Source organism: Eutrigla gurnardus (assembly GCF_963514095.1).
Source record: "Eutrigla gurnardus genome assembly, chromosome: 12".
Lineage (NCBI taxonomy): Eukaryota > Metazoa > Chordata > Actinopteri > Perciformes > Triglidae > Eutrigla > Eutrigla gurnardus.
Genome location: NC_139926.1, coordinates 16680299 through 16692617, shown reverse-complemented (window position 1 = coordinate 16692617; position 12319 = coordinate 16680299). Strand labels below are relative to the sequence as shown.

General features: G+C 39.5%; 2 protein-coding genes across 9 annotated transcripts in view; both read right to left on the bottom strand.

The window, feature by feature from the left end:
- Positions 1 to 3062, bottom strand: part of LOC311021478 (bromodomain adjacent to zinc finger domain protein 2B-like) — a 44581-nt gene extending 41519 nt beyond the window's left edge. For 5 of the 8 annotated variants that reach the window (XM_084022064.1, XM_084022066.1, XM_084022071.1 and 2 more), the window contains exon 1: positions 2231 to 2699. The gene's annotated coding sequence lies outside the window, so the exon portion shown is untranslated. Of the gene's footprint in view, positions 1 to 2230; positions 2700 to 2901 lie in introns of those variants that run through there. The other 3 variants (XM_084022067.1, XM_084022069.1, XM_084022065.1) reach the window with 2 other exon arrangements.
- A 6326-nt stretch (positions 3063 to 9388) lies between these two features.
- Positions 9389 to 12207, bottom strand: cd302 (CD302 molecule). Its single transcript, XM_084022076.1, has 6 exons — positions 12047 to 12207; positions 11038 to 11163; positions 10832 to 10942; positions 9951 to 10130; positions 9781 to 9801; positions 9389 to 9674 (listed from the first exon to the last, which is right to left on the bottom strand). Exons 1-6 carry the CDS (start codon positions 12138 to 12140, stop codon positions 9472 to 9474), a joined length of 735 nt encoding a protein of 244 aa, XP_083878202.1. The 5' UTR covers positions 12141 to 12207; the 3' UTR covers positions 9389 to 9471.
- Between the last annotated feature and the right edge of the window lie 112 nt (positions 12208 to 12319).

Below are 12319 nucleotides of genomic sequence, written 5' to 3'. Positions count from 1 at the left end.
CATAAAGTGTCAACACTGACCTACAAAAAGGGACTCCCGTCAAGCCTTACATGTTTAAAAACATCAATCACAGAAGACAAAGAGGGTACATTGAATTATACAGTATTAACCTTCAGGGCTTGCATATAAAGACCATAGATTTATTTATGCTTGTGTGTTAAGAGCCTTTGCATTGTTCCTTACAGCAAGCTGGCTGCCAAATTGATGAACCTGCTCAGCCCTCAGCAGGAGGCCAGCATCTTTGATTAATGAGTGCAAACTTGTGGAAAGGGTAAGAATAGGAGAGACAAAGTGAAAATGGGAGAAAACAACTATTAGGAGTCCTGTTTCCCCCCTTTGGTCCTTTTTAGAAAGGCCGAAAGAAAAAGGGGCATTTTTAAGAGAGCCTAACAAACATAAAAAGAGGTTCTCATATTGTGTAGAAAAAGAGGGGCTAGAGAATGTTTTATTGAGATTTCCATTTGAAATGGCTTGAAATTAAACTAAAATATTGAGTTCCAGCTAACACAGCTTAGTAAACTAGGAAAATGAGATATTAGAACTGAATCGACAGTGTGAGTCTGGCAAAAGTCCCAACAAAAGGTCGATGCACTATGTGGTGTATATACAATTTAAGGTCTATATGTTACTTAAACTTATTACAATTTGTAATCAAGTGAATGTCTCCAGTTAATATTGTTGCAACCATCAGCTAAATTTGCCTTTGGAGCCCAGATGAGCAAAATCCTTCAACATTTTTTTAACATTTAAATGCCAAGTTGTTGACTCTTTTGATTTCTCAATGTTAAATGCTCATATCAGAATCCAAGTATACCGCACCTCAACATTGTTCTCTGCAGAGGTTTTCAAGGACATGTGCTCTGAATAAATATGAGGCAAATATAGTGACCTTCTACCTGTGTTTTGATTCATTGGCAGTTACTGGATGCATGCATAACACATCAAGGCTGTGATCTGATTTATCTGGCTGCCTTGGCTACTGAAGCCATTTAAATGATGGACTTTACCAGGAATAATGTTTACTGCCATTTCACTAAGGACTGTGTGTGCAAAGGGCACACACACAGTTCATTACTATCAATTATATGTATAAAGGCAAATCAGCACCACTCTGCAGCAAACAAAAGGCGCCTGCCAAAACAAACTAAATGACACAAAGCTAAATTTACACCATTAGAAATGTTCTGTGTGCTGTGTGAGCCCAACTGCTCACAAATCATCATGCACCACACACTCCTGTATGAAGTGATGCTGTCACGACTATGGGACGATATGACAATTTCATGTCACCAACAATATTATCCCGATAATCATCAAAATATGCATTTAACTCTACAATGAAATGGCACTAAAACATATATGGCATCACTTTACCTTAGACTAATTTATTTTGTATTGTTATGCATAGGATACAAACATGTTTTTTTAAATCTTAAAATAAGGTCATCACGAATCATAACCTATAAATAACATTTGAATAAATGAAAGAACATTGTTTTTCTTATAATGCAATTGCTGTATTTTTGTATTTTTCAGTTGTCTATCATGACAAGGAGGTAGAAAGCCTTGACGATATTCACGATTATCCCGATATTGGAAATTCACCACGATCAACTCATTATTTTTAAACATCCGTAGTCATGATAACGTTTGAAAACGCTCCATTACAAGTACATTTCTAGCTTTTAACAATCCACATGGTTTAAAAATAACATAATGAATAACTATGGCTAAATGTGTGACATGTCATTACAAGTAGGGTGAGGACAGTTGTGATTGCAGTTTCATAACATCCTAAGTCAGTTTTTTAAAGCAAAAAATCAAACTCCACCAAACTCCAACGTCTTTTACATCCGTGTGATTAAAATGTGGCTTTCACTTTCAACACCGCGGAAATCGGAAATATTGTCTCCTCTAAAGTTTCGCAACTTTCTCACAGATAAAACACCGTCTAAACGGACAGCGCGGATCTAATTTAAATACCCCCAAGATGGCGAATGCCTTGTTGTTAATATGAAAGCAGGGGGGAAAAAATGGTGGGTATTGTCATAATCTCAAAGGGTAAATTTCAGCCTGCAGCTGCAGCATTAGCTGCGCTCTCCTTTAATAGGAAGCAACAAAAAGACAAGATAGGAGGAAGAGGGGGAGACGAGACCGGACGGAAGACCCCGGTTTTAACACTCAAAACGAATTTAAGCTTAATGTAAACATAATAAAAAATAAAGCCCACCTGTTTATATCCTGTTTGGTCGTTTCATGACATCTTGTCTACGTGCAGCTTGAACCCACAACACCTGCAACCGGACACTACTTTTATCTTTATTTTGTCTCTCTCGACGCACTCCTACGAGAGCTTTACAAACCGATTGTGACAGACGAGCTAACTTGTGTTTTCCTGTCCGTTACCGTCCCCCGGTAGACGCGGTGGATCCGCAGAGTAGGCTCGCCGAGCCGGGCAACAAAGACAAGATCCACGCTGCAAGGTAACGACGAGACTTCAGGCAGCGGTCGTCTGTGTGCCAAGTACCGGTGACATGCTAACGGTAGTTTCTCAACTCTAGTGTCCGAGCATTCCTCTCGCGACCGAGTAACAAGTTCAACACGACAAACCCCCTTTTTCAACAAAGTGCGGTTCATCCGGAAACGCTGTATCTACTTTGAAATTAACTTTTTTTTTTTTTTTTAGTATCGCAGTGTTGAACTCATGGAGCGAATAAAGCTCCAGTGAGGCAAGTGTAGGAAGGGATGCTACTGGTTTACACCCCCCACCCCCCCTCCTATAAAAAACGTTAGCTTAGCTATTAGCTCAGGCGACAGAAACCTGGCAAACAGGCAGATACTGAACGCACGTTAGTGACTAACACCTAGCTAATGTTGCAAAGCGCACACATTCAAACTCACCTTATCGTCGAAAAAACGTTGTACTCCTTTAAAAAAAAGAAGAAAAGAAAAGAGAAATGGCATTAAACTATGTCAATTTACTTCCCAGTGTCGCGCATGTTTTCGAGGGATGGCGATGAATGGAGAATGTGGTCAGTACACTTGGGTCCGGGTGGGAGTGTGTGACTGACCGTGTTGGTCTCTGGTCGCAGATTGAAGAGAGACTCTCTTCATCGATTCACTCGGAGCAACTCAAGAGAAGTGACGTCAGCTCGAGGCTTCTACAATGCAAACTTTTGCCCCCCCCTAAAAAAAACCCTGCAGCCTGCAGCAAGTGCACACACTGTCAACATCTGTGGAAACACTCCTGATGTACGACTGATGCCCTCTAAATACAGAACCGCCCTTATATAAAAAAGGCTGCCATGAATTCATTGTTTTATTGCACACTCTTTGGACTAAATACTTGTAGAGGTGGGCAAACTCTTTCACAAACAGGTGCATGGGGTTGTTTTTGCTTTCTTTACATTTCCAAATGCTAGATATTTCTGGGTTTATTTACAACCCTTTTAAATCGATTTTAAATAGGGTCTGGTGTAATATTGATTTGTTAAGTTGTAAATAAGGGCAAAAGGACAAATTGCCTATTATTGCATTTGGTGGTAGATTATATTGCACACATTCTCATTTGTTTACTATCTGAAGGAGGCTGGCACCACAATAGGTCTTGCTGACAATGATCTATAAAGTGTAGTGTATCTGAAAGTATTATTATTATTATTATTATTATTATTATTATTATTATTATTATTATTATGAATTGATGCTTTAGTTGGTACAACAGTTCAGGTCAGTTTTATTGTTCCACAAGGAACATTTAGATTGCAGCGTGACAAAAAAAAAAAACACATCACAGCAAACACATCCGGACACAATAAAATAAATAAACAAACATGGAAATAGCAGTTATAATGAGAGTAGATTGCAATGAGTAAATACCAATTAAAGCATAAGACATGATTTCTATTACAATGAAACAGTGCTGTTAAAAACAGAGAGCACAAATGAATTTAGACTGCAAATAATAGTATTCTTCCAAGCACTAAAACGTTGAAGTTTGGGATATATATTGCACCTGCCACAGAGGAGTCCACTCTCTTAAAGACTCTTTATATAAGGAATGATAGGTATGAATGTCGATTATATTTTCCTTTTTATGGACTCTATTGCTAAAATTGTCTGAAAAGGTGGACCGCTCAGATCAGATAAGAATCAAGTGGAGCTCACAATGCAATAGAGAAACTATTAACAAGGCATTACCATACATCCCAATCATCCCATAAAGTGACTCTGGTTGGACACTATCTGCCTTTTCCCCCCTCATCATTAAGCAAGTGTACGATCTGTAATGAATTGTTATAGACTAAGATCAACGTCTGCTTGTTCTGGGACATTACAATAAAGGTAATAAGATTTCTGTGTTTAATATTTCAATGAAACATGCTGTCTTTGTGTTTAGCGGCTGGAGTGGATTTCAGTTCATGGCACCGAGCTAATACAGTAACCAAGGAACCGAGGCATGTTTGAACTAAAGATCGTTTCACAAAGAAATGCATATTTTTTGTATTTCTCCTCTATTTAAAATGGGTTTATTTGCTTTGTTGTTTACTGACATCTCCCCCCCCCCCCCCTCCCCCCCAAAAAAACAACAATTCTGTGTCATCTCTGTAGATTTTTTTGATGCTGCAGTCACAAGAGCTAATGACTCCACTGAGTGCAACACACACGCCTGGCTGGATGAACACAAATGGTAAGAGAGGGGGAAACATGATTTGATAAATTTGTCACCCAAGCTACAGGATGCCTGGATTTTTAATTATATTGGACAATCTCCATTAGGGTGAATGAACGATGGGAGGGTTCAGGACAGCGTCACTTTCAAAAGCCCCCTTTTTTTTTCCAGCCATGGTTTTTCACATTGCACAATCAAAATGTCAGCCTACCTTGGTCATTTGTAACATACTAGTCGCAGTTGATGGCTGCAATGCAGCAGCATGCTGGGGGAAGGGCAAACAGTCTGTCTCCTTTTAAAGGGATTTTTTAAAGAGTCTTGATTAGAAAGTATAATGAGATACCAAAGACACAGCAAAGATGATCTCTCTAGAGACTGATGGGAAACAAATTAAGATGGTGCTTTTGTATTAAATTATTATTTTTTTCTCGGTCCACAGAAAGCTCGGTATATCCGTAAGGCACAAGAGTTGGGACTCTCTGTCATAGATTTTTTTTTTCCCCCCTGACATATTTGAACAATGCAGATTTTAATCATGTCAGCACACGATGCTCTGATCTCTTTAACACCAAAGCCTTCCAGCACTGCACATGCATTTGATTTAGAAAATGGCACAGTGCCTGAGCTAAAAAACTGTGTATATTCATTACTTAAGTTTGCATCTGTGTGTGTGTGTGTGTGTGTGTGTGTGTGTGTGTGTGTGTGTGTGTGTGTGTGTGTGTGTGTGTGTGTGTGTGTGTGTGTGTGTGTGTGTGTGTGTGTGTGTGATTGCTTGTGCGTGGAAGATGCAGTTTAGTAAAGCAATCCCAAAAATCTGCCACACCACGTTGTCAGATATAAAAATGAAAGCCTGCACTCAGAATCACACTGCGTCTGCTAGTTGCAGCAGCATTTTTTGCAATGCATTTAGAGGGAATACTAAATTACTAAATCATTTAATTAATTAATTATTTAATTTTGCATTAAACATTAAACATATTCAATACATTAAAATTGTGATAAAGAACACACATTCAGGTTTAAGCATTCATTTTATACATGCAAATTGCAGCGTAATTAAGACGAGGTATAGGTATACGAAGAAGTGCAGGATGTCACGTCTTGACATAATATAACAGAGCACATCGCTTCTCTATGGCTGGTCAGCGAGCAAATAGTGGCCTTTGTTTCCCCCTGTTAATTGGAGCATGTTCCAGGATGGTGAATGGGGGAGAAACATGAGACTTCCTGGACACGAGAAACAGATGCTACTGTGGACTGACACCGTTCCCAGGAAACACGTGAATAGAGGATGAGCTCAACCGAAGTGAAAGACATGGGTATTGTGGTGAAACCAGACCAGCAGGAAGGAGTTCTCACTCATTTTAACCCTTTTGTATTTTTGTTTCTTAATTATCAAAATTATTATAATTATTTAATTTTTTGAGTTCAAGACAGACACAGTCTTGTGATCTGACGAGGCTCTCGTTTTCAATCCGTCACGTGTCTTATTCATGCGTACCAGTGTCCATTTTAATTAGTCATTGTGGGTCAAAGCTCTTCCTGCTTCAAGCAGCGGTGTGGCAGATGTGTCAATGAAATCCATGTGCTCTTATTGGCTAGAGCCATTGAGATGAGACATTTTATGGTAATAAAATACAGATAACGTAAAAGACAATATTAGATGTAACAGCATTAATTGTTTCAGTTGCATTCTTTTCTTGAAAACTAAACGCTTATGCCTCAAAATGTTCATCACAAATTAAATTATTTCCCCCCAAAAAATCAAATGAGGCTTTCCAGTATGTTGGTGTTACAATTAATTATCATAATTATAATTATGATCATTCTGCCAGTGCATGAAAACACATTAAAGGAAACCACCTTTTTGCATGTCAATTCACATTTCTTCTCTGGTGTAACTGTTGACAAATAGGATCATTAGCATTACAACAAAATACAAATCTGTGTAGGTTCAGCAGGCCTTATACAGTCTCATAATCAGTCATCTGCTTTTCTCATCATTATTCCATCTTAGCTAATTCTACTTGAATTGCTGAAACAATGAGTTGAGATGAGCGATTCACTGACGTGGAACCAGAATGTGTTTACAATCACTCTCCAAGCGTTCTGAATGTGTCATTCAGTGCTCCATTCAAACAGGGACTGTGGTGTTGTCTAACATCTCTAATAAATTATACTTCCTTGCATGTTCAAAAGCGTGAATCCCTCTTTTGGCCTTGGCAAATGTTGAGCTTACAGAGCCCCGTAAAAAACACAAGAACATATCTACAAATCTAAGCATTTAAGCCACTTAAAAAGGCCTGGTCTGCATATTTGAGTGGCCGCACATAATTGAAATAACTGCATGTTGGATTAATGAATGAACGGTTTAGTTAAATGTTTCTCAACCTACATTTTTGACTATAGGCCAATTTTTAACATTACAGTTCATAGCCAGCAGTCATATTGATACACAGTAAACAACTGTTTAACGTCTGACAGACAGATATTGTTGTCTTGTCATTATTGTATGAAGAACTGTCAATCATTTTCAGACCGATAGGAGGTTTTGTTTTGATCATCTGGCTTTTGTTCATATTTGAATCAGGAAGTGAGCCTTTAAACTCTGTTCATGCAAGACTCTTTTCAAATGTCATTATTTTCTAGTTCCCCCAACTGTTTGGTGATGGGAAGAGGACATTCTAACAGGAAGCAACGGTTTATAACGCATCACACAGCCCTACACTGCAGCCATGGCCTTCCTTAGCTCAGTCCCATTCTGATGTTTGGACCTTCATTTTGCACATCTTTATTATTTGCCACCACAGCCAGACTACATGGCTTTTCTAGTGATGGAGGACTTTCACCTTGCTTTCTATAACCTTACATTGGATCTTGTATTTTACCTACTATATATATTTTTTTTACATCTAGAGAGAGATGGGTCATTTTTAGAAATTAGTGTTCAACAACAAATACCCACACAACGGTATCCAACTGATTATCTTCCTTGTATCTGGACCTCATTAATTATAAGAAAGTCCCTTCCCACTAAAGTCAGGGAAGGGTCTCCATGGAAATGTGATTCACTGTCCCACCTTGTGGCCAAATCAGGAAATTACCTGGAATGTTTGGAGGAAAAGGTTGGTTTAGTTCTCTATTACTACTTCATCAATAAATGTCAGTCCACATGTGCCTTCGACAGTTCACCACTAGATTTTTAACGTTGAGGGGACTCAGCAGAGATTTAAAGATACTTTGTTAGATGACAGAATCCTTGGAAATCTAAAATGACGTGTGCATGAATGGGAAGCAGAAAACAATGTTAACAGGGCCGTGTGGCATTTGAAGGGAGCGTCGCTTTTCATTTGACAGTGACTTAGATATCCTTTCAGAACTAATTAGAATTATAATGTAGTGGTTAGTTACAGTTAAGGCGACTGGAACACTTTGTAACGATAGAACTCCATGACTCCGATCAATTCAACCACAGAAAGCCCTTCTTATAGACAAACATACTTTATTATGAAAAACATACAGGTACTTGGGATCCTGCACAATTAATCTCAAATATTGCACAAAAGCATTCATGCTGTTAAAAGTGTACACAAGTAGTAAGAGGGGTATTTTACGCAATGTAATAAAGCCTCTTATCATTCTGCACTATACCATCACATGGCCAAATACTGATTGTCTAAAAGGTCACAGGATCATTAATCATGTTCAACATCAAAATCATGACCACCACAAATAAAAAACGGCAATGCCATTTCATGTGTACGTAGTAGTGAAACAACAAAATACATAGTGTATCTTTAACAAGGTACAACAGTAAATAGAGGATGGAAAAACTGACTATAGATGATTTTCATGAATGTCATCTAGAAAACATCCTGGAAGGAATGAAGTGTTCATCAGTGTTATTCACAGCTTGCCTTTACTGGTTTTATTTTGATTAGTCTCACACCTTGTCATAGTAAAACCCGAGTCCCAGGACAGAATGCAAGGAATTAGCCAGGCTGTTCAGTTTAGAACAGCTGTCCATTTCAAAATAATATGTTACCTGGAAAAACAATCTGCTGTGTGAACTCAACCTTAATGGCCACATTTACACGTGTGGAGTGAAGAGGCAACAAAACTTTGGCTGGGTTTCTGTTCAGACCAAGCTATTTACATGATTTGTAATTCCTGTTTCTTTGAATACTGATTAACTAGGAACCCAAACACAGATGTTTACCAGTCAGGGTACAAATTGAAATAATGCGATTGATTGCATTATGTGAAATGTATAATCCATCATTTCAGAGCTTGATACATACTAGAGACTAAACATCAGTGTCTCAGTCTATGCTTCATCAATTAACCATATATATTTCAACCTCCCTTTTGTTAGTCCCCACATTTTATGGCAATACAATACTAAAATCGCTGATCTGCTTGTAAAAAGTATCAAAATAACTTGGCTCATCATTTAATTACTTTTAATATGCTAGAGAAAATAATTATCCCAAAGTTATTCGAGAAATGTGTAGCATGGCATGTAGAGCTGGCTGCCATAGAGTGCACCAATCTGAAATATTTACACGATTCTTCATTAGTGCAGATGCGTTAAAAGCAGTGTGATGTTTATGTGCCACCGTGAGACGTTAGTATTAAGAGTATCAGTTGTTCTTCAATCACACTACATAATTCATGACATTGACGTGTGTTAACCGAAAACTATTTTAGCAACTGTTTTTAGAGTGGACTTCTCTATGCATGAACACCCACCTCGATGAGGAGGGCCTGGTGCTTCCCGAAAGAGAGAGAAAATTCTCCTATGGCACGCTGTCGGTCTCCTCAGCCTCCACCAGGCAGGACTGGTCCGAGTCCAGGACTCGGAATGGAGGGTGGTACTCGAACGCCGTGAGCATAGTGGAGCCAAAACTGTGCTTCTGGTGCAGGAACCAAATAACGGCTGAGACTCCCATGATAACCACCACACTGAGAATGACGAGGGCCGACAGCAGTGCACTGGGCTCTGAGGGGAACAAGTAACAATGCAAGGAAGGTCACTACTATAAAACACTAAAAATCACAGGGGGGTAAGTAAAGAAAGTGCAAAAACAGTTCAGAGGTCGACTTACTTGGCTTGGCTTCCTCTGCCGCTGCAGACAAAAAAACACATTGTGAGGCAAAACAATCACAGCCATATTTTCTGAAGGTGGAAAAAACTAAAATCCTCACTAATACTCATGGACTCACTTTCAAGATCAAACAGATCTAAAAGAGTCATTTTGACTTGAATGAATCTTACTCTGATTCGTCTCGCAGACCACTCCATTCTCTGGTTTGTCCAGGCAGCTGACTTTCTCCCATTTCCCAGTGTTGCTGTGCAGAGCCACACATGTATCCATGGGCAAGAGGTCTGATGAAGGGTGGTCCTCCCAGTTACTGAATCCTAGCGGCTGCTCATCGAACCACTTCATGTCCTCACCTGACACACACAACACACACACATCAGCACTCCGACTTGAACGTACAGTTAAAAGAACCAAATCGGATATCTTTTGCCCTCCACTATTCACACAATCTACACAAAACTGTGCTACAACACAAAATAATGTTGGATGTAAATGTGTTTCCCTCCTCCGGAATTACATTCAATGTGATTTAGAGTTTCTGGGAGGTTAGAATCCCCACCTCGTGCCTCCTGAAAAAATATGAGAAACAGGATTTCCTGAAATTGTGCCAGGATTTAAAAAGACAAGGATGAGTATGTGTTTTTCATACAAGCTTTCATAGGAAGCTGGCAAAAACTAGGAGGCAAGCTGACAGACCGCTGTTCATATTCTCTAAATCAAACAGGTTTTAAGAAAAATAGGGATGAAAAAAATGAAAAATGAAACTATCTGAGATAATGACTTGAGATGATTTATCTTTACTATTGAGTTAAGATTTTTTTTTTTTGTCAAACTATGATCTTCCTTATAAACTTGGACAGGAAGTCTGAAAAAATGCTTTGAAATGTAGATCGATAAGACTGTATATTGAACCCTAGAAAAAGAGAAAAGATAATTTGTGATCAATGGGCTTTGAGACAACACTTTATAATTATTCCAAACATCTGAAACAAACCCTTTCAGATTTTTCCCCCTTTATGCTTCCTATAAAATACACCTGTCACACAGTACTTACTGTTTATATCATAATACATCCCCAGCCACACGTTGACATTGTTCTTCCACACCTTGGGGCTATATTTAACGATGAAGTCATTCTCCTCAGCGCTCTGGACGGTCAAGAGCTCTAGAAAAGGCATTGCACACACCGTGAATACATACAGTTCATCTAGCATTTTGCCTTTGACAAAGATTATTTGAAAAATTAAATATCTTGGGTACCAAATCCGTGGCAGAGGGTTTTTGCTCTGTCAAAGGTGTAGCTTTTGATTTTGTCTTCTTCTCCGTGGATAAAGTGGTAACATCCGTCTCCAAAAGGCACCCAGGTGCGGCCGTCTGCTGGGCAATCTGAGGGAAAAAAAACATGGGACAACCCAGTAATGGAAAAGATCTGGCACCTGGCCTATCTAGAGTTATTTCAGCTGTGTGTGTGCGCATGTGTAGGAAGGTTTAGAGAAACATGAAATATAACTGAGCAAATCCAAATCTATCCATTTTAGACTCTGCAACAGCTTCCCATCCTGTTTGTTTGGATAGTTAACACCATTCTGCAACCCCCAACAGACTGTACATGCCTGGACAGTTGAAACTACCCTGTTGGTAACTTTCTCTTCCTCTTTTCAGCGCACTTTGTGTCTGTTTTACAATCTAGTGATGCAGTTCTAGACTATTCCAACAAATGTTGCTAGTTTATCCAAGATGTCTCATCTTGTTTAGCAGTGTTTCAGGTGGCAAAAAACGTCACACTTCTCCAGTAGTGTGCCTATTTGAATGACAACGCTGGCAGTCATCGCCCCACATGAACTACTGTCGGAATTAGTCCCTTCAGACAAAGTCCACAACAGAAAATGCTGTCCTGGAATGCCCTCGGCCCCTAAGGGTTGAAACACTGGTTCTAAGGGAGGCACACAACTTTCAGCTTAGTTACGTGTGACGTTACGTTAACGTGGCTTGGAAAGTTGACGTTATCATATGCAAAACAATGGTGTACACAAAATTTGGGAAAATTTGTTTTGCCAACACTGACACAATGACGGAAACTGGCACGACTAAATTGTGGAAAAGCTAGTGACGCGTTTTATCGAGACAAACCAGATACAAAACAAACATAGCAAGGCAAAGAGCAAATAAGGCAGCTACAGTAACGCGGGCCCGTGCAAAGCTAAATGCATCGAGTGAAAATGCAAGCAATACATCCCGTTAGCTTAGGATTCACATTCAAAACTCCTACCTCCCGTCAAAGCCAGCTGCAGCTGAAGGCTCAGCACGAAGAAGACACCGCATATCACTGATAGGGAACCGTGTCTTTCCTTCAGAGACTCCATGACAGCGGACACTGCAGTCAGGCAGCCCACCAAACTAGTTTTCTGACTGTTGCTCGACTCTAGTGTCAGCAACAGCAGCAGCAGCAGCAGCAACGTGAGCGAGATCCCACCCACACACACGAGCGCGCGCGCGCTCCCACGCACACAGTAACAGTACAGGCTCCGATTATTTTACACAC